The 19,817-nt window shown below is 38.5% G+C and overlaps 1 protein-coding gene across 3 annotated transcripts in view; it reads right to left on the bottom strand.

Annotated features, from left to right (window-relative positions):
- Nucleotides 1-19,817, bottom strand: part of MOB2 (MOB kinase activator 2) — a 114,768-nt gene that overhangs the window by 58,701 nt on the left and 36,250 nt on the right. The window contains exon 1 of one of the 3 annotated variants that reach the window (XM_074884384.1): nucleotides 1,691-1,711. The exons of the other annotated variants lie outside the window; for them this stretch is intronic. Within the exon in view, the coding sequence (XP_074740485.1) occupies nucleotides 1,691-1,692 (2 nt within the window). The 5' untranslated portion in view covers nucleotides 1,693-1,711. Of the gene's footprint in view, nucleotides 1-1,690; nucleotides 1,712-19,817 lie in introns of those variants that run through there. 3 annotated transcript variants of the gene reach the window in all.

The raw sequence follows: 19,817 nt of genomic DNA, 5'->3' as shown, positions 1-19,817 counted from the left end.
CCCTCCTTCTCATGAGCCCTGCTGGGACTACCACTCAAGTATTCAGCACTACCCTCAGAGCACATGCAACTAAACAATAAACCCTAAATAACAAATATTCAGACTTTTCCACATTTTTTCTCCCTCTAATATCAAGTTGGAAATTACACATGTGGAAAGGGACACACAATTAGTAGGTAAAAGGTTTATTTTCTTTGTAGAAAGTTAAAAACAGGCAGATCCAAAGTCACGCTTGAATGCTGCAGAGAAAAAATATCCTTTAGTCCAGTCCTGGGCAGGCTGCCCTGCATAAATCACACAATCGCACTGTCTCCGATGAGGCTGTTTTCCTTCCCTTTCTGTTTGCCCTACCATTCCCTGATAGCTGTGAACTGAACAGCTGCACAGCTTAATGGCTGGACCAAAGGGATGAACCCACCCTACAAAGCAAAAATTACTCCAGATAATTGTTGATCATTTACTGTCTGTGAGCAAATTGACACTGACTCAGGTAATAAATCACATGAAAAACGTTTTTAACAACGAATGTTGAAATGACTGTCACTTGTGGCCTAGGTGAAACCAGGATATTGGAAAAACTGCACGCTAGCCAAATAAAAGATCACTACCTGAACAGAGGGAAGGAATGGGCAGTGTCCCACAGAACTCTGACCCGAGTACATTATTCTGTATTTTAATGGCCCAAATATCTAAAGACAGTATGTTTGTCAAGCTGAATTTTCTTTCATCTTGATCCCATTTTTGCATTTTTCTTTCTGATTTGTCATCTGAAAAATCAACAGTTCTAGAAAAACAACCTAAAAAATAGGAGAATTGCTTAGTTTCTTTCTAGGAGCCTGAGATTACAGGTATACTTGATTACACCTAACTATGTACTTGAATGATTAGACCACAAATGTTGGTAGAAAAAAGGTGACAGTGAATTACAGGCTGAAGAAATCAACAATGTCATACTGTTGATAAAAGTCAATGAGACTGAGCTGTACAAATATGTTGCATCTGCAAGATACAAGCCAATTCTCAGCATCTGTCAGGCCTCACCTGGAATACCATGCCCAACCCTTGGTACCCTAGTTGAAGGACAGATGTAGAATTAGCTGGAGCCCAGAGAGCACCAAGAAGAATATTATCTACCTCACAGATGAGAAAACTGAGGGAAGAAAACAAGATAATACTTTCCAAGAATGTAGAACACTGGTGTAAAGAGAAAGGAAACAAAATGTTCTTCCTGCTCTATCCATCACAAAGGGACTTGAATTAAGCAAGAAGCTAACCAGGTTAGATTATTTTTTTTCCAAGACTTTTTTTGTTTAAGTATGGGAATTGATTCCAGAGTCTCCAATATTGCAGGCCTTTGAGATGATCTTGCTCCAGAGCTGGGGACTGACAAGGTGACCTCTTTAAGTGTTTCTCATTCCTAGCTTTCTATGATTTGCCCCCATTACTAGCTGGAAGAAAGAAAGAAAATTGTGCTGTGTAACCACATGAGGCAAACTAGCTCAAGTCAAACCAGACTACAGCACGCTTTAGATTTTTTTTTCCTCAAAATAAGTTACACTGGCCAGGACTAATAGGTCCAATACATTACCACCACAGTGGTAGCAGCCCTCTGCTTTTATCATATACATCATGGGAAAGAATTATACTTAATGTTTTTCTTAACCATCAACTTTGCAAAGATCCTACCTACATGCTGGCTGGCTCCAAGGCCTGATCCTTCCAGCGGCTATGGTCGGGCCCCGCTGTCCCTCAGGAGTGAGTGAAGATTCACTAGGCCACAGAAGAGCTAGAAGTTAGGTCCCTGCAGGCAGCTACCTCCCAGCGCTGGATAAAGCAGACACACATTCTTGGAAGCTTATCAAAGAAAACCAGAATGATTTATTTGGTTAATAATTTAGAGAAGAAAAAATAGTTAAAAGCTAATAAATCAAAAATTTTACATAAAGATCATCTCTAACCACTCTGCAAACTCAGAATCAAGTGAAAACTTGAACTCAATTTTCTTCTTAGAAGCCAAGATTTCTGGAGAGGTGGTCTTAAACCCAGGCTCAGAGTAAATCTGGCATGTCTTCAGTTTTAACTGAAATAAATCACACCCCACTGAAAAGATGCATATGGCAGTATAATTAAAGCACATACAACACTTTTTTTGGGGGGTATCTATTAATTTGCATTGGAAGCGCACCAGCAATATGGAACACGGGAGCTATCAGGAGGTGGTGTCTGATGACTATTACCTAGTAGCAATTGACTACTATTGTAAACTGGAGAATCACAATTTTTGTAATTTAAAAAAAAAAGCAGACCTTCCCACGGCTTTTTTAAGCTCCTTTCTGGACGCAAAATGTAAGTGAGGTACCCACGGATTTTCTGAGCATTTTGTTTTTACCGGCTACCTAATTTCTTAAAAATAAAATTTCAGTATTCTGTTGCTGCAAGCAGCTGTTGTTTTTTCCAAACTCTACTTCTGCCTAAAGACATCAATTCTTTTTTCTTTTTCACTCCCCCATGCTCTTTCAGGGATTACAGCAGCACAAGGGTATGTGTTCTTTAACATCTCCATCTGAAAACTATTATAGGAAACCAGCAACTAAATATAAACTGTCCAATCGCAGACAGAGCCAGCCACATTGATGCTGGGATCCCAAAATGCTATCATGGACAAAAGAACTTACCACAGAAACACTGCTAAAAACCTACTTGACAACATAACTCCTTCAGAAACAATGAATTCCTGATTCACAGAGGTCTTCTGGAGAAATGTGTTTGGTTAACAAAGATAAAAAACACCTTATTTTTAGTCAACATGAAAAGAAAAGACTATAAACTTGCTGAAGTAGGCGACTCTATGGTGAGGCAATATGCTATACACATTATCTCCTGCAGGATTTTCAATTAGCTGCACCTAAAGAAATCCTTTTCGCCTCTCTCTCCCTACATGTACGCATTCCAGAGAGCACAGACAAGCTGAATCATCATTACTGTGGTGAAAACACATGGGAGGAGGGAAAACATCTTTATGTCTCCTTAAGATCCCTTCTGACAAATAAAGCATTCTTACAGCCCACTTCTCTTTTATTCCATTCCCCAAGCAAAATCCATAAACTTTAGCATGGATTATTTGTTCCCAGGCTAAACATTCATCCAATTACTGCTCTGCTTCTGAGGGGAATTTCAACAGGACTATTTGGCCCAGTTATTCTGGACGTTAGCTCAAAATACAGTTCTTTAGATAACAGAAATTAGTATGGATGATTTATCATTTTCAACAGTCTCCCAGCCACTCTGTGCTTTGAAAACAGCACTAAAAGATCTCTGTTTCAATTGCGATTAAAAAAAAAAATCTCCGTTTAATAAGGAAACGTACATGTTAAGTAAAGCGCTGGGTACAGAAGAGAATAGCTAGTCCTCTACTACTTGGAAAGACTTACAGTACACTCAGAGCTTAATTATTCATCCAGGGAGAGTTTTGCATATGAATGAAACATCTTTCTACATCTAAAAAGAAACACTCACTAGCAACCTCAGTTCTCCACATCTGGTCAGGAAAGAGAGGAGCCAGTGTGCCCATATGTACCCTATTTTCCAGAGCCATGGCTTTTTCACAAGTGGTAAAGTAACTTCTACAGCATTTAGTGTTATTTTATACATGTATCCTTGACCTATTGCCTCCAATGTTTTTGAAAAATCTATCTGAATTTGTCCCGCTATTGAAGTGAACAATTTACTCCCTTTCTTCTAGAAAATACCCACTAACCTAATGCTTAACCTTCTTGCACCATAACTTGCACTTAAGGGCTGGCCAAGTCAATTCCCAAGTAAGCAATGAAACACTGAATTGTTACAAGAAACAGATTTGAGTCTACTTTTTTGGTCTGATTATACATTTTACATCACTTTATATTAGTTCATGTATCACACAGGCACAAAACAGTGGGGTCAGTCAGGTTCATTTTACTTCTCCTTAACTACTTAACTAATTCCGGCTTAGTTTAAACACCAATCTTAAAAAAAGGAGCTTACAGGTCAATATCAATTGTTGCTGGGTAAGGAATGAAAAAGAGGAGAACTGGAAGATTGACTCAGACATAGCTGGGAATAAATGTTTTCCCCAAATTCTTCTAATTCATTCTGCACATAAAGATAGTGCTACCTCAGCTTCAGAGCTGAAGAGATTTCTTTGCCAAAGCTGTAAAGAAATCCCATTTCAGTGGGGGTTTTGGCTTAGTATGGAAAAGAAGAAAAAACCCTGTGTGGAGACACTACAATGGTCAATACACAAGTGAAAGCCGTTATCACATTCCTTATGCACAAACAGAAAGCCGTAACACATAGGGGTTTTAATTTGCTTTTTAAGAGATTTTTTTTTTAAATGAATACAACAGCCAGTCCTGATTTAAGGCAAAGATGACAGCAGCACTGAAAGGGTTATTGCAAGCACTTCATAATAAGCAAAACAGGACAGTGTGGAGAAAGTTACAGAACTGAAATAACAGAAAAGCAATCCGCCTGGAAACGGAAAAGGGTGGGTGAGCAGTCTCTACTGGACAAGGGCAAAAGCCAGGGTTATAAATTTAGAAAAAAATACACACCCACACAAAACTTCTCAAGTAAGAGGATGGGGGGGGGGGGGAAACCAACACAAAAACAAAAAAACCCATACAACATTTTACAAGGCCTTTATATAAATTTTGCCTAATCATTCTTAATGGACATCTGCCCATGGCTTAGTACAGGAAAGACCAAGCTTTCAGCATGTGCCAAACTGTCTGAAACACAAACCTTTGGCACACTGCCTGCTTTGATCCCCCACTTTCGGCAGTTTCCTGGAGGTAGGTTTACAGCAAATGAACACGGACAGATCGCTCTTTGGAAGGGCTGTCCAAAAGAGTTAACGTAATGCAAGTTTGGTATCAGAATTCACAGCGCTCGATTGCATTCTTTTTAACTTAGCTTAAATGATTTCTAGGTTTTAAAAACAGAAGCAGCTAAGACAGAATTTAATAATCAGTTTCAGTATTACAGAGAGGTACTTACACAGGGTTAACAAAGTACTGTGGCAAAATAAATTTTTCAGTGAGAGGTGAAAGCTTCCCTGCTTCACACAAATAGGCCACGTGGACAACAGTTATTTATATAACTGTGGCAAATGGCTGAAGAGCATGAAGACCCCCATTCAGATCAGCCCCCAAAACTTTGTCCATCTCAAAGGAAGGCTCATAAAGTAACATAATAAATAGTAAGAGAAGATTGATGTTCTTGGCAAGAGCTGCAAGCAGGTAATTTAGGGCAGGCACTGCCCCTTAAGTCCAAGAACAGGAAACAACTGTATGACTTACCAAAATGCCCCACCCAGTAAGTCCCAGTCGGTATAAAAGTCTCTGCTGCAAAATTTAGCTAATGATACAATCCAGGAGAAGTCTGGAAGTACCACAGAGGGAGAACAGGAGAGAAATTTCTGAGAAAGAGACTTTAGCTAAAATTAACTACACACGATCAGGCACGTACAAATCCCTGAAGCTTATAAAACAAGCAGAAAGAAAAAGTAGTTACATTTTCTACTGCACAAGCTGCTTCTGTCCTTTTTTTTTTTTAAAATTTAGCTAAGTGGTCTCACACTAAGGTGCTAAAAGCTACAAGCCATTTTTGTACTAAAAAATTTTAAAACTAGATTGGTTTTGTTAATAGTGACACAGTTCCCAGATTCCAATACAGAAAGCTGGTATTCCACAAGTAAAACTTGTTATATAGGACCTTTTACAAAGGAAAGTAAATTCTTTAAATATTAAAAAAGGGCTGTAGTTTTGGTCAAATACAGAACGAATCATTAAAAACAAGAGGTATCAGGAAATACAATTGGTTAATAATGGTGTAAATTTTATAAGACAGACTGCATGTCATATATAGCTTAGTGAGTACAATGGGTAGCAAGATATACAACTATGTGCTCAGTCATTAAATTATTTTTAATTTGAAACAAATGAAAAGTGTCAGGCCACCCCTCTCTGAATCTCCTTTTGAACTTGATTATAAGCTTGCTCTTGCACATCCTCCCCAGTGTCCTCAAAGATTCATTCATCTCTTCCATTACTACTACCCTTGTCACTGCACAGGCAGCACGATGGGACTGAATGCTCTTCTCACACTAGTCCTCTCGCACAGACTGAACGCTCCTCTTGCACTAGGGTAAAGGAAATTCACTTAAGTCCCAAGTTTAGACTGCAGATGCAGATTCTTATTGCTAAACATTCTAAATTTAATGAAACTATTTAACATTTGCACCTGCAAGAGACGACAAACCTGGCAGCCGCTAAGTTGTTCTTTTTCAGTTCCTAATTCAGATGGGTCTGAAAGAGGTGTGCAAAATGCTTACTTGGGAAGGGAAACAATGATCAGCTCTCTGCAATGCAGTATCCAGTACAAATCTAAACAAACCCATGGAATATAGTTGGCTTTGACCAAAGCAATTACGTGTGGGAAAAGGGGCTTGTGAGAAGCGGGGTTGCAGGGTAGGACACCAAAGATGAGCAAAAAACCCTGTAAAGCCAAACACCTATTACAGAAAGACTACTACAATCAGAAGCTTTAAACTAATCTATCAGTTGCTGACTGGTATGAAAAGAGGAGAAAAGTGGAGAACTGAACATTTCAGAATAAATTCTGATCATAAAAATTATCATCCTGCATTTGTAGAGTCACTTATCAGACATGCTTTATGTGATACACCTTCAAAGAGAATTGACTATCTCAAAACAAATAAATACAAAATTATTTTTGCAGATTAAGCTGTACTTCTGTATTAACGCACATCATTAAATAGCTCCTCTGAAATTAAATGCAGAGTGAAAAACACCGTGAGTGTCAATGGCAAAGGCAACAACATAAATAATTTGAACACCGGCTTTTAAGGTGATCCTAACAAAGCTCTTGCCAAATTGGACTTCAGCTGTTGTTATTCGCATTTTTGCAAGACGCTAAGTGTTCAACCAAAAAAGTCTTTGTAGATGAATTCCAGGCATAACCCTCATCATCCATCCTTCAAAGAAAGGCTAGAATACTTCACCCCAGTCAGAGTCTGGACCTCATATCTGAGGACATCAGAACACTAACTAACATTTATATAGCACTTTTGGAAACTCTTACAGCGCTCTGGAAGAAAGCCCTCAACCCCTGCAACCTGTGTCATCTCAGTGATTGTAGAGTGGAAAAACCCAGGAGGAAATGGCTATGAAGAGGAGCAGATAAAAGGAAACGGTTTGGAAACAGAATCAAAATCTCAGTGCTGTTTCTTTCTACATTACTGAGGGTAAAACACCATCTGTACGGTGCATTTTCATTGTATTAGCTAAGGCACAGCAGTGAAAGTAAAACTCTGGTAAGGCCAGAGTAGTGGACTTTCAATAACAGATCTCTGGTAGCTATAAATGCTAGACTGCCCAATACTTAAACAGTTTAAGGCCAGGAATAAATAATCTCCTACATCTACCAGTTAGCTGATGTCTTCCACTTTGGTATCTCCTTTTCCCAAAGTGTAAAATGACAATAACACCACTTCAGGAAGCACTTGGACAGCCAGAAACTGAGAAGATACAAAAGCAAAAGACTAGGATTTAGGAGTCAAAGTGACTCACTTAAAGCCAAGCACCAAATGAAAAACAGTAGACCTCAGCTCTCAATTCAAACCTCACTGCTTAGGCCTCATGCCTTTCAAAATACCTCTTACATGAGATAGAAGCTGCATTTCATAACTGCCCTTCTTTCTCTCATCTGCACACACATACTTTGTCTAAGGATTTTTGTTGAACATGGTGCTCAGCTCTCAAAGCAACATTGTAGGCAAAGCCTAGTTACTAGATTCTTACTTTAGACATGACAATTCTCAAGTCAGAAAATAAAATTTAAAAATTGCACACCCACCACTGAATTTCATCCAAACTTTGCACAACTGCTGCCTGGCCACATTTCTGGTTTTATAGACTTCCACTGAGAAGTAGCCCATCTAGCTTATGCAATGGGAAAACCTACTATCCAAGGCAAGCCCTAACTCCTCACTCACATTATGTATCCCATCCCTATATGCAGTCTTATGTCTGAAAAATGTTGAGCCTAGAAAGCTGATCTTAAATGCCTTCAGAGATACAGCCATATAATACTTCAGTAGCCAACAGGTGATCTGGGAGAACAAAGCAAAACAATCGTACTTTGGGAATGAAACCTTTTCTTCCTGGATGGAGTAACTCAACATTAAAAGCAGAATTTCTAAGTTACCACCAGAATTTTTATGCTTTTACTGTGCTATTACCTAGAAGGACAACTTAAGGGGAGTTACCTTGCTGCAAAGACCCAGGTCAGATGAGAAAACCAGTTTTCAACTGAAGACTGAATAACGAACTCAGTTGGCTCAAACACACCGTTTAGGGTCACGGTCAGAGTTGTTAGTTTGCATTCATGATTCAGCAGAATTAATTCAAAAGCCAATCATTAAACCCACCCTAAGCTTAATTTTAGATGCCCAACAGATAGGCAAAAGAGTACAAAAGAAAGCCTGCACAGCAAGTTGAGAAGGGGGAATTCTCCTCAGATGCTCTTCTGGAATATCTATTATTTATCTAATGTTTTATTATTGTTGTTATTGTTATTATTTACCTATTTATTTTGTTTCAATTTTTAATCCAAGTTTACATAATTTTGCTTAAAGTTACTAAGCTACAGTAATAAAAGCAGTCTTGCCTACAATGCTGTGACCAGGACACACGCAAAAGCTGTACTAATTAGCATACAATTTTCAAAGGTCAGTGATCACATCATTAGCCAGTCCATTTATATCTCTGCAATGTGGAGTATTCTCCAATTTTACAGTGAAACAGGACAAAAATGGATTAAATTGCTTAGGGTCAAATAGTACAGTGTGTTGCTGAGTAAGAGTTTAAACTCTCCAGTAGCCTGAGTGGCTCCTAATGGGCCATTTTCACACTGTGCCCTTGTCTAGCTGACAGATGTTTAAAGAGATAGACCAAGCTTATCTACAAAGAAGTGTTGACATTCACTTATATTGTAAATCTCATTTCTCTACCTTAAAAAAAGGTCCAATTAGCAAAAAAGTCTATATCTTCAGTGTCACATAATTTAAAAGTAAAAGCATAATCAGCACCTATACCCGTCATGTCTAGAAACAAAACAAAAAAATACTAACATGCAGTACAGGTCCTAAAACTGCTTCTAGTTCAGTAACCAAAACTTTAAAAAGTATAGTCAGAGCAACTTTTAAGGGATATCACCAGTGTAATAAATAGGGGTGTTTTCCCCCTGGATATTAGCCACATGGTAGGTATCCAAAAAGATGCTAAAGTGATTTTGGGCACGCAGTGTCAAGCAAGTCAAGTTTCAAAATGCAACAGTTAAAGACTGCAGGCCTTAAAGCAGCCTTGTTGCACAGATGGATTGTAAACCCTCAGTTTCAGTACGGTACATGAGCATCTTTACGGTGGCATTTGCTCTGCTAACCGAGACAAGCAAGCGAGGCAGAGAGGACTGCTGGGTTCAGCTCCGGGTGATGAAAGAAGGAAACCTCTAATAACTGGAAACCTTTCTGCCTACAGCAGAGCTGGCACTTCTTCCCCTACCTATCCAGCTTTCTCCTTATCTGTAATGTGCACCCATACTCACTCTATGATTGTATTTAACCTTTATATTGTACTCCCCTTCACACCTGCCCTTCAAGCTCCTGTGCCAGCACAGCATCCTTCAGTTTGAAGGGGCCAACCCGCATCTCTTTCTCCCAGCTAGTCCAAATTTCTTAAGAAAAAAAAGAAAAATCTTTAAAAAGGTTAGCAGAGCTCTCCATTTCTGATTAAATTCAATCCCAGGGAGTCACCAGAACAGATACTGAGCTGATTGCTGCATTCCCAGAACAGCTGTTCAGTCATGTTGAAAGCATCAAATGAGCATCATGCTTTAACCCCACACATTATTTACAAATCAACTTGCACACCAACAGCTGAAACTCCACTTCTTATTTTAAAACTTGGGCTAGATCATCATTCAGATAATCATTCCTGTTCTATTTTTTCCTTCTGACAAATAATTCAATGAAAAATTACACTCTTGATACCACCAGACTCTCCACATCCTAGTACAATAATGGATTATCTGCTTGTTTTAAAACCAAAAAAACTCACTATATTGCAATAAAATAAGATAAAGCTCAGCTCAGAGCAGTGAAAGCTAGAAAAGGATATTATTGTACTTTTGCTGTTAACCTTTAAAAACATACCCATTTGAAGTTTAAATGATGGAAAGCTTTATTCTTCATAAGTGGTGAAAAACCAAGGTTCTTCAGTTTTCTATGAATCATTACCAGGGCACGAGCCAGTTTTGGTCCTATACCAGGCATAACAGTTCTTATAAAGCTTTGCTGCACGTTGTCAGCATTTTTCCCACAGCATTTCATTTTTCTCATACACTGCACTTACGTAACAATATATACCACAGAATTTGGATAATCAAGTGAGATGCATTATCTCTACCTCTGAAGTTGCAAGTGCCAAATAAACGATTTTCAAGAACCTACAAAACACTATAAATCCAGAGCCAGAGTCCTCACCTCACCCTTTGCCTCTTCCAGTCTCCCGTGTGTCCTAAAGAGTGATTGATATTTTACACTCATGACCAGATTTAGGGAATGTCACTGCAGCACTTGGACATTTGTTAATCCAGGTCACCATTTTTTAATTTACTGACCAAGATAATTTCAAGTCCACATACTACAAGGATTTTACCCCACACATTAGAACTAAGCTTACTTTCAAAGCCATCTTTTCCTTCTCTTCCACTCCTAGTGTACATATTGTGGTGCAATCACACAAAAACCAATTGCTTCCCTTACATGTATCACTGACCAGCAAACATGTTATTGCAGAGACTCCATGACAACAAAGATAGTTCATACTATGGGTCAGGCATAAAGCAATAATGTGCTATAAAAAAGCACATGCATCTGTGTTTACATTAATCTTTTAACATAAAGTTCCACCTTTCACCTCCAGGTACTTTAACAAAATTTTGCTCCTCAAAAACTCTATGATAAATTTCACAAACTCCACAAAACTGCAACAGCAAGTGCTCGAAGAGGAAAAGCGACTGTAGTAAGTTTTGATTAAGTGAATTAGAAACAATTAAGCATCATAATCTTTAAGCTATGTTTTGTCTATCTCTATAGACAGTGCAGAAAGATTCAACCCAAAAGGTCTTTTCTGTATATTTTTTTTTTGTCATGACAGAAACATGAAAACCACTGCCATGAACTCAACAAGCTTCTTGAGAAGACAGGATTTTTTTAAGCCTGGCTCAAAATTATACTAAATCACTTCTGTGCTCTTTCCTCGTATCTAAAGAAAGATTTGCACTCTCTGTATTGTATTACTGCCCCTGCTCCAATTACATATACCACAAGCTAAGAAAGGCTACAAAATCTCTGAAGTTACTGCTACAGAAGCGACAACTACCTAAAATCCTGGCATTTACAACAACAGTAGCAAAAGATATGCACAACAGGAAAAACAGAAGACTTTCTTTCAGTGAAGAATCAGTGATGACTCATCTAAACACTGACAAACTACTGAAATTCTTTTTCTGGCAAGCTGCTGCTCTACGAAAGGACAACATTTGGGAAGAAACTGCAAGAGAAAAGAACATGTCACACTCCTATTAAAGAATCCAGTTTACCACTATTCAATCCTAAAATATTTAAGGATTTTTTTTTTCTTACAAAAACAACTATGTGTAAGGTAATAAGCTGGCACAGAGATCATATTATCCAGTATTTATTTCTTCCTCAACAGCAAGATGCATTTAAACCTGTAACTTGGTATTTCATGCCGCAACACTATGCAGCTATACTCTGTACTACAGAGTTTAAAACACCTACTGCATCTGGAGAACAATTTAACCTGAGCACAGACAACCTGCACTTCCCCTAATTACAGATTCAAATGGTAGCTGTGTGCAAAGCCTCTGAAATAATTACAGTCCTTACTGATACACTGTAAGTGATGATATATCAAGTAATTTAGAGGGAAATGAAAACAAGACAAACCTTCCAGCAGTAAAGATGTTGCCGTGGAAGGATTTACTTCTTTCATTACAAGAAGTTTGTAATATTCATATGGTGTTCAGAGTTATTGATCAACATGTACATTAGAATTTCTAGACTAAGATTTCTGTCAGTTAGATATATGGTCTTCCAACTACATAATCCTACCAGCGATAATGTATTAAAACATTAGGCTAACAGGCTAATTTACTGAACAAGTACCATGAGGAACCTGAAAATTACTGTTACTTTGTTGACATGATCCTCATTCCAAACCTACACCTTCTACTCTTAGGTATCATGCCCTCATTACCCCATTAAGTTTCAATCAAACCATAAACCATCTGCAGTGATCTCACCAAGAAGGCTGTCAGTACTTGATAAAGCGATTGCTCTGGAAATCTCCTCTCTTACCCAGAAAAGACTTTATGCTACTGCTCAGTTCTAGTGGGCCAGTGAGTGCTGCCACTTAATGCACTCCACTTCCAAGGTCAGTAATAAGAAATGTACCACCATCTTCACATGGGATATATGGTAAACATTTGAGGATACTCTCATTCTTCATTTTGATTTTTAAGAAGAATTAAGTTAAGAAAAATAGCTCAGTTATGCACAGAGTCTAACTTTCTCTAAAATCAATGTCTTGGCCTTCTAAGAGCATTCTTTAGATGGTAATGGCCCTGAAATCTTGTGAAGAGTCACTTATTGTGTGCACCGAAAAGCTCACTAATGGGAAGGAGCTGCTTCATGACCACATTCCCTGAAATATCTTGAGAAATTAAAACCTTATACTTACAGGACAGCATACAAAGCAAAAAAAATCACTATTATCTGGCTGGTTACCCTTAAAAACACACAACAGGAGATGCAAAGAATTTTCAGTGTAAGGTTTCTCTGGACATACGAGATGCTCTTATAGGAAGAAAAGATGGTGGTGTGATCAGCTGACATTTCCATTCTGGGAAGAGTACAAAGACCATGCCACCCTCATAACCCAGAAAGGAAGAATATTGTTCTCCAGTATTGTAACACTTATTAAAGCACACTAAAGGAATAAAATATCTCAGTTTGCTGGCTTTACTACATGAGAAAAATCATTCAGAGCAGAATAGTCCACTCATAACATCAACTGACCCGACTGCAACAGGTCCCACTAAACACCATGTTGAAGTAACATACATCTTAGCGACAATTCAAACACAACAGCAGCAAGATAAAATTCAAGACCAGCTGGCACCATTCTATATTTCTATAAACCTTTTCTAGTTCAAAAATCTTTAGTATGCCAAGAGCTATGAATTTAAGAACCCTTTTGTACAAGGGAAGAAGATCCAAATCACTCAGAACCACCCCCGTAACAAACAACTAAAATGCCCTCAGATACATAAAGCAATAAACGGAGGGTGGCTTAGGCCTCGGAGGAAAGGCTGTGCAGCACAGAGGCTCTCCTTATCTGCCTCTCATCCTTACCAGTGCTGTGACCTACAGAGCCGTGGTGCTAAGCAGCTCCCCTCCTCCAACCTCCTACGTCTCAGACACTTCCTGTCTCCACTGGCATTTATTTTCAGCCCTCAAGATTCCTTTCTATATGTTCCAGGAACCCTCTAGCCATCCTCTGTCCAGATGGCAGACTTCAGATGAAGGGAACAGGGTCTTGGAGAGTCTTTTCTTGGCCTGCTTCTCAGCAGCCTGCTGGAACTCAGAGGCAGGCTGAGTCTTGCACAGACAAGGCTCTGTTGCACTGCAAAAGCCCTTCAATCCCTCTCCACAGTTTTCCTCAATGCCCTCTTTGTCTTCAAACAAATTTGTCTTAAACCTTTTAATGGCCTCTGCTTTCCAGGGGCATACAATCTACTCCCTACAAAGTTGCAGAAAACCAATAAAAGGGCAAAGGAAAGGGGTCTTAAACAATGCTGTAACAGACAACAAGAGCCTCAGTTTTTACCTCATACAAAGCAGATGCTACTCTGACAAGAAGATGCAGAAGAAAAAGGTCGGTGATAGGTTTCAGTCCTGTTGATCCCTGTCATCTGCAAAAGATTTTCTGCAACATGAGAGAAACACAGTAGTTTTTGTTTAAATTCAATAAGGACCATCACCCTACAATGAACTATTTTCAAACTGTGACTCTCTGAGATAACTAGTCCTTCTTATCTCTGCACTGGGGCAACAGAACCAGAGCGTTTTATAGTCACAAAGACCAACACAGTGTTACCACCAACACTATACATTCACATACAAGCTTCAGAGAGTGACTGATCTCTTGTTTGAGAAGGTCAAAGTTTTGCCAAAGTGAGTGGAAAAAGAAAAAAAAAAATTGTTTCTAACTGAAGCTTCATTGAACAACAGTTTTGTAAGTTTTAGTAAGATCTCTTCAGGATTCCTTTAACTCTATTCATATCAAAGGCTATAACATTACTTGATTTATTTTATATATATATAAATGAAACAATACTTCCAAGACCCAAAAGGGTTTAAGTCTGAAAAAGCTGGATCATTTAGAGTAGAATATATTTAGGCATAAGCTATTCTAAAACCAAATGCAGTAAAGCAAAGCCAGTTTCCCATTTAAAGACTAGAGCTATCAGGAAGATTCTAATGTAGCTCTTGGCTAGAAAAATTTAGGAAATGAACTAACTGCAAGAGAAAGAACAAATCACAGAACTTCAGTAAAACCTAACTAGGGTAGAAAAGGAGAAGTTACCGAGAAGCTGCAGCAGCACAGAAAACTTCCCCGTTTCAGGTGGGACCTTAAAAATCCAGCACCTCAAAGGAAATCAGAACAGTGAAGGGATGGGAAAAATTAGGCAAAACATGGCCTTGTCCTTTGAAGGTTAATTAAAAAAAAATCCTTGCATCTTCCTTGGTGGGAAAAGCAACACAATCTAGATGCCGTATTATGTACTGCAGTGCCACTATCACACTTAGATGGTGTGTTTTCAGTCAAATTCTTGTTTTTTAGGTTTATCACTGATTTTAAAAGTCCCTTTTATCATTTACATTTGTCATAATACTGCCCATGAGAGGATTATCTTCAGTCTCATTTTGACCAAAAAAATCATAAAATAAATATCTTGACGAAAATTCACCACTTCTTTATGGGATAGTTTGAAAACCAAATGCTGTAAATAAGCTATATTAGATACCCTGGGCAGATTTTGACCATGTATACTATTACTTTTATTTTCCTTAATTTGTACATTGTTAGAAACCCATCTTCTTCACAGATGCATAAAAGATTCATAACTAATTTCAAATAGTTCCAACCCTTTTCAGATAACTCCTTTCACTTCAGGGGTGTGATCTATTTGCTCGTTAGGGTAATACACTAACTGCATGATGGTATCCATAGCTCCTCCCACAAACATTTAGGATTGTCTAATTGAGATTGATCTGCTCTTATGAAAAGTCCACTGTGTGATTTACAGTCATTTACTGTGTAATAGCTGTAGTTGATGAACTGGTTTTAAGTTCCTGTTTTATCTCCTCCCTTCTTTAGTTTCTCAACAGATTAAAAAAAGGTGTAGCTTCATCAGAAGTTATTTAAATTTAATTCATACTTCCACAAGCAATGGCTGGCTACTACTAGAACATCACCTAATTGCATGAACTGAAAATATGACCCAGAAATTACATTATTTAAAACTGAAATCAGTTATAGACCACCTATAAGCTAGCTAATATAAACTAGCTCATAAAACATAGGTGGAGTGAGCCAGGTACTAAAATAGTAGAAAATTAAGTCCATCAGCTACAGTCAATGCAAGATAAGGAAACACAATAAAGCCAACCCATTATGATCCAAGACACCCAACCCATCCCCTTACCACTGGAAATATGGACTCTCTTTAAATCAATGGTTTACTAACCAGACACTTAGATGAAAGCTAGAGACTTGAGGGTGGTTCACAGAGAGTAGACCAAAATCCAGCAAGTATAGTGTGAGACATTTGGCCTCTGATCTGAAGCCATGTCATCTGATAATACCCTTGGCGCTGAGCCTTCGTACCGACCTTCCCCTGGTTGGCTCCCTAGCCAGCAGGTGTCTGAAAAACTTTCTAAGAATACGAGAGCATGGAATGAAAAAAGAAACTATAATCCTTTTAAAACTCATGCAATTAGTCATGATTTGAAGAAAATCTAGAAAAAAAAAAATACAGAATTTAGTACACAAAGGTGGCCAAGGGAGCAAAGTAACTGAGGAAAAGTGGAGGGGAAAAGACAATGACTGCAGTAATACCTGAAAAAACAATAATCTATTAGGATACGCTAACAGAGCAAAAGAACAAATATGAATGAAGACGTTTTATGATTAATGGAGGAGATAACTGCTTTATCTGTTAAATTCTAGATGTTGTTGCTTTTAAAGTAGGATGGGAAGTGCACATGCTTGGTCTAGCAGTTACAGCTAAGCTGTAATACACTTAGGGGTGAGTGAATAGCCAAATAATTTTGCACTATTTTTGGCACAGTAGTGGGAAATAAAAGAGGTTGCTGCGTTGGAACTTAAGCATTACTTCGACATACATCTTCAGTTCTGGTTTTAAAGCTAAGATCAGTCTAGCACTTAATGTGTAACGACCATTCTCCTTGCACCACAGCAAAGAGTTATCTTGGAATTCAGCATGAACAACTCTTAATAGCAACTGTATCACAGCCCAGGAGAAGAGTGCACTAAGAGCAGGAATAAAAGGGTAAAGTTTATATTGCTAGACTCTGTTTTATGAGCATCTAGGTCTACAATAACATGAAAAATAATGCAAGATAACCACACAGAAGAAGGGACAGTAACCCTATAGACTAGTAAACTTGAAAAAAAACAGATGCTGAAGCCACAGGCAGCTTTATTATAGACAGCACCTATCTTCCCAGTCATGATATTTTCCACTATCATCCTAAAAACTCATTGTACCACCCTTCTCTCTTTGTAAGCTGCACAGGGATTTTTTTGCAGTGTTCTGAAGCTAAGTAAATGGCTACACTGCATTTCTTTCACATTCTATTCTGAAAATAGGACTTGCAGTGAAAACAGACCATAAGGTAATCCAGCTACATAGTCGCCAACTGCCTATTCCATTCTCTAAGAGTGGTTAGGCTACACTTAGCCCCCTTCCGTGGGTATTCCCTGGAAGCATCTGATTTAAGTAGCTATTTCGATATCTTCATACCAGCGTTTGTTTAAATAAAGCAACTACGATCTTTTGGCTAATAAGTGCTAAGAAAATCTTTGCTCCGAGACAACCGTATTCTGTTACCAACAGAGCCTCTGAACTGCCTGCTCAGGGTCTTTTTGTCAATAGGACACTGACCTGTAAAATATTAAAAAAATAAAGATTTACCCCTCATAAATATACCCTCAGTATCCTTATCATCTCCACTCACCCTGAAACTCCCTGTCAAAACCACCATTTCTATAAAGCTGTGCGAGAAATGAGTAATTCTTTATCCAACTCTATAGACAGTCATTGGAGTTTGGAACTGACTGCTATAGAACCACTCACCGTTACAAAACTTAAGGATTATGCAAAAGCTTACATCTACAATATTCCAAAGTCATTGATATTGCTATTGCTTTCAGAAAAGAAAGGTATTTTCTGCTAGTGCTAGGAAACAGAAGGGGTGGTGTACTTAAAGAGTCCTTGGAAACTGGACATCCACATTGGCAGCAGCAGTGGGAGGGAGGGCAAGAATTCTTGCCCATACACAACCACATATCCCATAAGATCTGGGCAAAACCACCCATGATTTCAAGCTCACTCCAACACCCTGCTCATATTACTTCATTTTTCTGCAAGTCAAATATCTATTCTGAGATTGTGGTTCAGAAATCTAACCTAACGTTATATTACAGGGAAGGGCTCTTCATAAAACTGTCCAAATGGCCTACCACATCTTCCATACCAACAGATAGATCTAGATATATAGGAGATATATAAATTTATATAAATATATATGTTTAAGCTGAAGTTTAAAGAAGAGTTCTTAAATTGGATCTGGAGCAGATCTAGTAAGATGCAGAATCATTACAGACTGGTTCAGCCACTGGCCTACATGAAGCCTAGAAATCAATAGTAGTCAGTCTGTCCAGAGAGGCTCTTAACTCACTGCAATTAGGCATAAAGAACATGTGCTTTTTGTTGCATTTGCCATATACCATTTTCTGTGCCTAAAACTGGTGAGGACCATCAGATAGAGGCGTAGCAACATTAGAAAGGGAGAAAGTGGATTTCTGATATTGTTTCGTTTCCAAGTTCTTAAGGCTCCTACTTGTTAACTGAGGAAGACTCCTGAAACACAAAATGAAAAATCATAACCGATTTCTCATCTCTTGCATACTAGCACACCACCTACAAAGCATGAACGGAACAGCACAAATAATTTACTTTGAAAAAATGTTTCACAACCTTCAACTGCAACTCAAGTCAAGCACAAAGTGACAGCACAGACCCTGCAGAAAGCGCTGATAAAGTCTCTTGATCTAAACATACTGAGAGTAACATAAGAGTTTACTGAAGAAAGGTGAAAGAGAACTTGTAAGATGTGCTCAGTAAACTGCTTCTGTCCTCAAGTTTTGTTTCATACAAAGAGATGTGGCAAACATACTAACATTTGTTGTCATCAGAAGAGGTTAGCTTGAGGCAGAAAAGCTGAAAAGGAGACACTCAAGATTTTGGCTTCTCCCTCCCTGCTGCTACCCCCTGTCCAGTCCTCCTTCCCCCCCCTCCAGCTAAGTTCTGTCCCAGTTTGTCTACACAGTACCAGCTCATGTCCACACATGTCTGTGCAAGTTAAGGTATAAAATTCTCTTACCAGCAGCAGCACAGTGAGCAGATGATGAATTCCATTCCAACAAAATTAACAGCAGGGGATTTCTGACAAGATGGCAATAGAGTAAAATACAGTTCAGATACTCAAAAAAATGTGGGAAGCCCAAGATAACTTATTACTGAAACATGACCTGAAATACTGGTAGCACTTTTCCAGAATTCAGCAAGATGCAACTTCTGGCAGGCAGAGTGAAAAACAGAAAAATGTTCTCTTCTAGAGAAGGGGGATACATAGCTCATTCTTGAAAAGACAGCTGTGCAAAAGAAAGGAATATGCTTTCTGCCTTTCTTTTATCTGTCAGAATAGCTGTTATCTAAAGTTTCCTCCTCTTCTTTTAGGGTAAGACTGTGTTGAAAAAAAAAAAACAACTCCTCCCAATAAATGAAGATTTAGCAAGTATTTTGATAATGCTTTTCTCTATCTAGTTCTGCCTACTTTTCAAGTGTCAGTTTGGAAGCAAGGAAACAGTGATTCCAAAAGAATAAATAAGTAATGAGAACTATTTTTTCCAATCCTTCCTCTTTTACAACAATTAATGCCAGTGACTCAGGCATATTAAAGAGTCCAAAATATCTGTTGAGTCTGTTGGGTTTTTTTCTAAAACCCACCCACTTTCTTGAAAAGTATTGAAATGGTCGTTTTATACCTGTTTTAAGAGATTTCATAAACTCCATCTTTCTGCTTGTAAATCAAGAAGGAATATTCCCAGGCACAGAGCCTTAAAGCTCCACCTTGTGGAAGATGCCTCTAATACACCAATGGGCTCCAGGGGGATGGGAACTTCAGAGCTTACAATTAATAACGTGTTTGACATTTACACTTTGTCATCAGTCACCCAGTAAGATAGCCTCTTAAATGCATTCTACCCCAGTAGAAAAAACAAGCAGTGGGGGGGGGG

This window comes from Strix uralensis, chromosome 15 (genome assembly GCF_047716275.1).
Source record: "Strix uralensis isolate ZFMK-TIS-50842 chromosome 15, bStrUra1, whole genome shotgun sequence".
Lineage (NCBI taxonomy): Eukaryota > Metazoa > Chordata > Aves > Strigiformes > Strigidae > Strix > Strix uralensis.
This window is presented reverse-complemented; position numbering and strand designations above follow the sequence as displayed.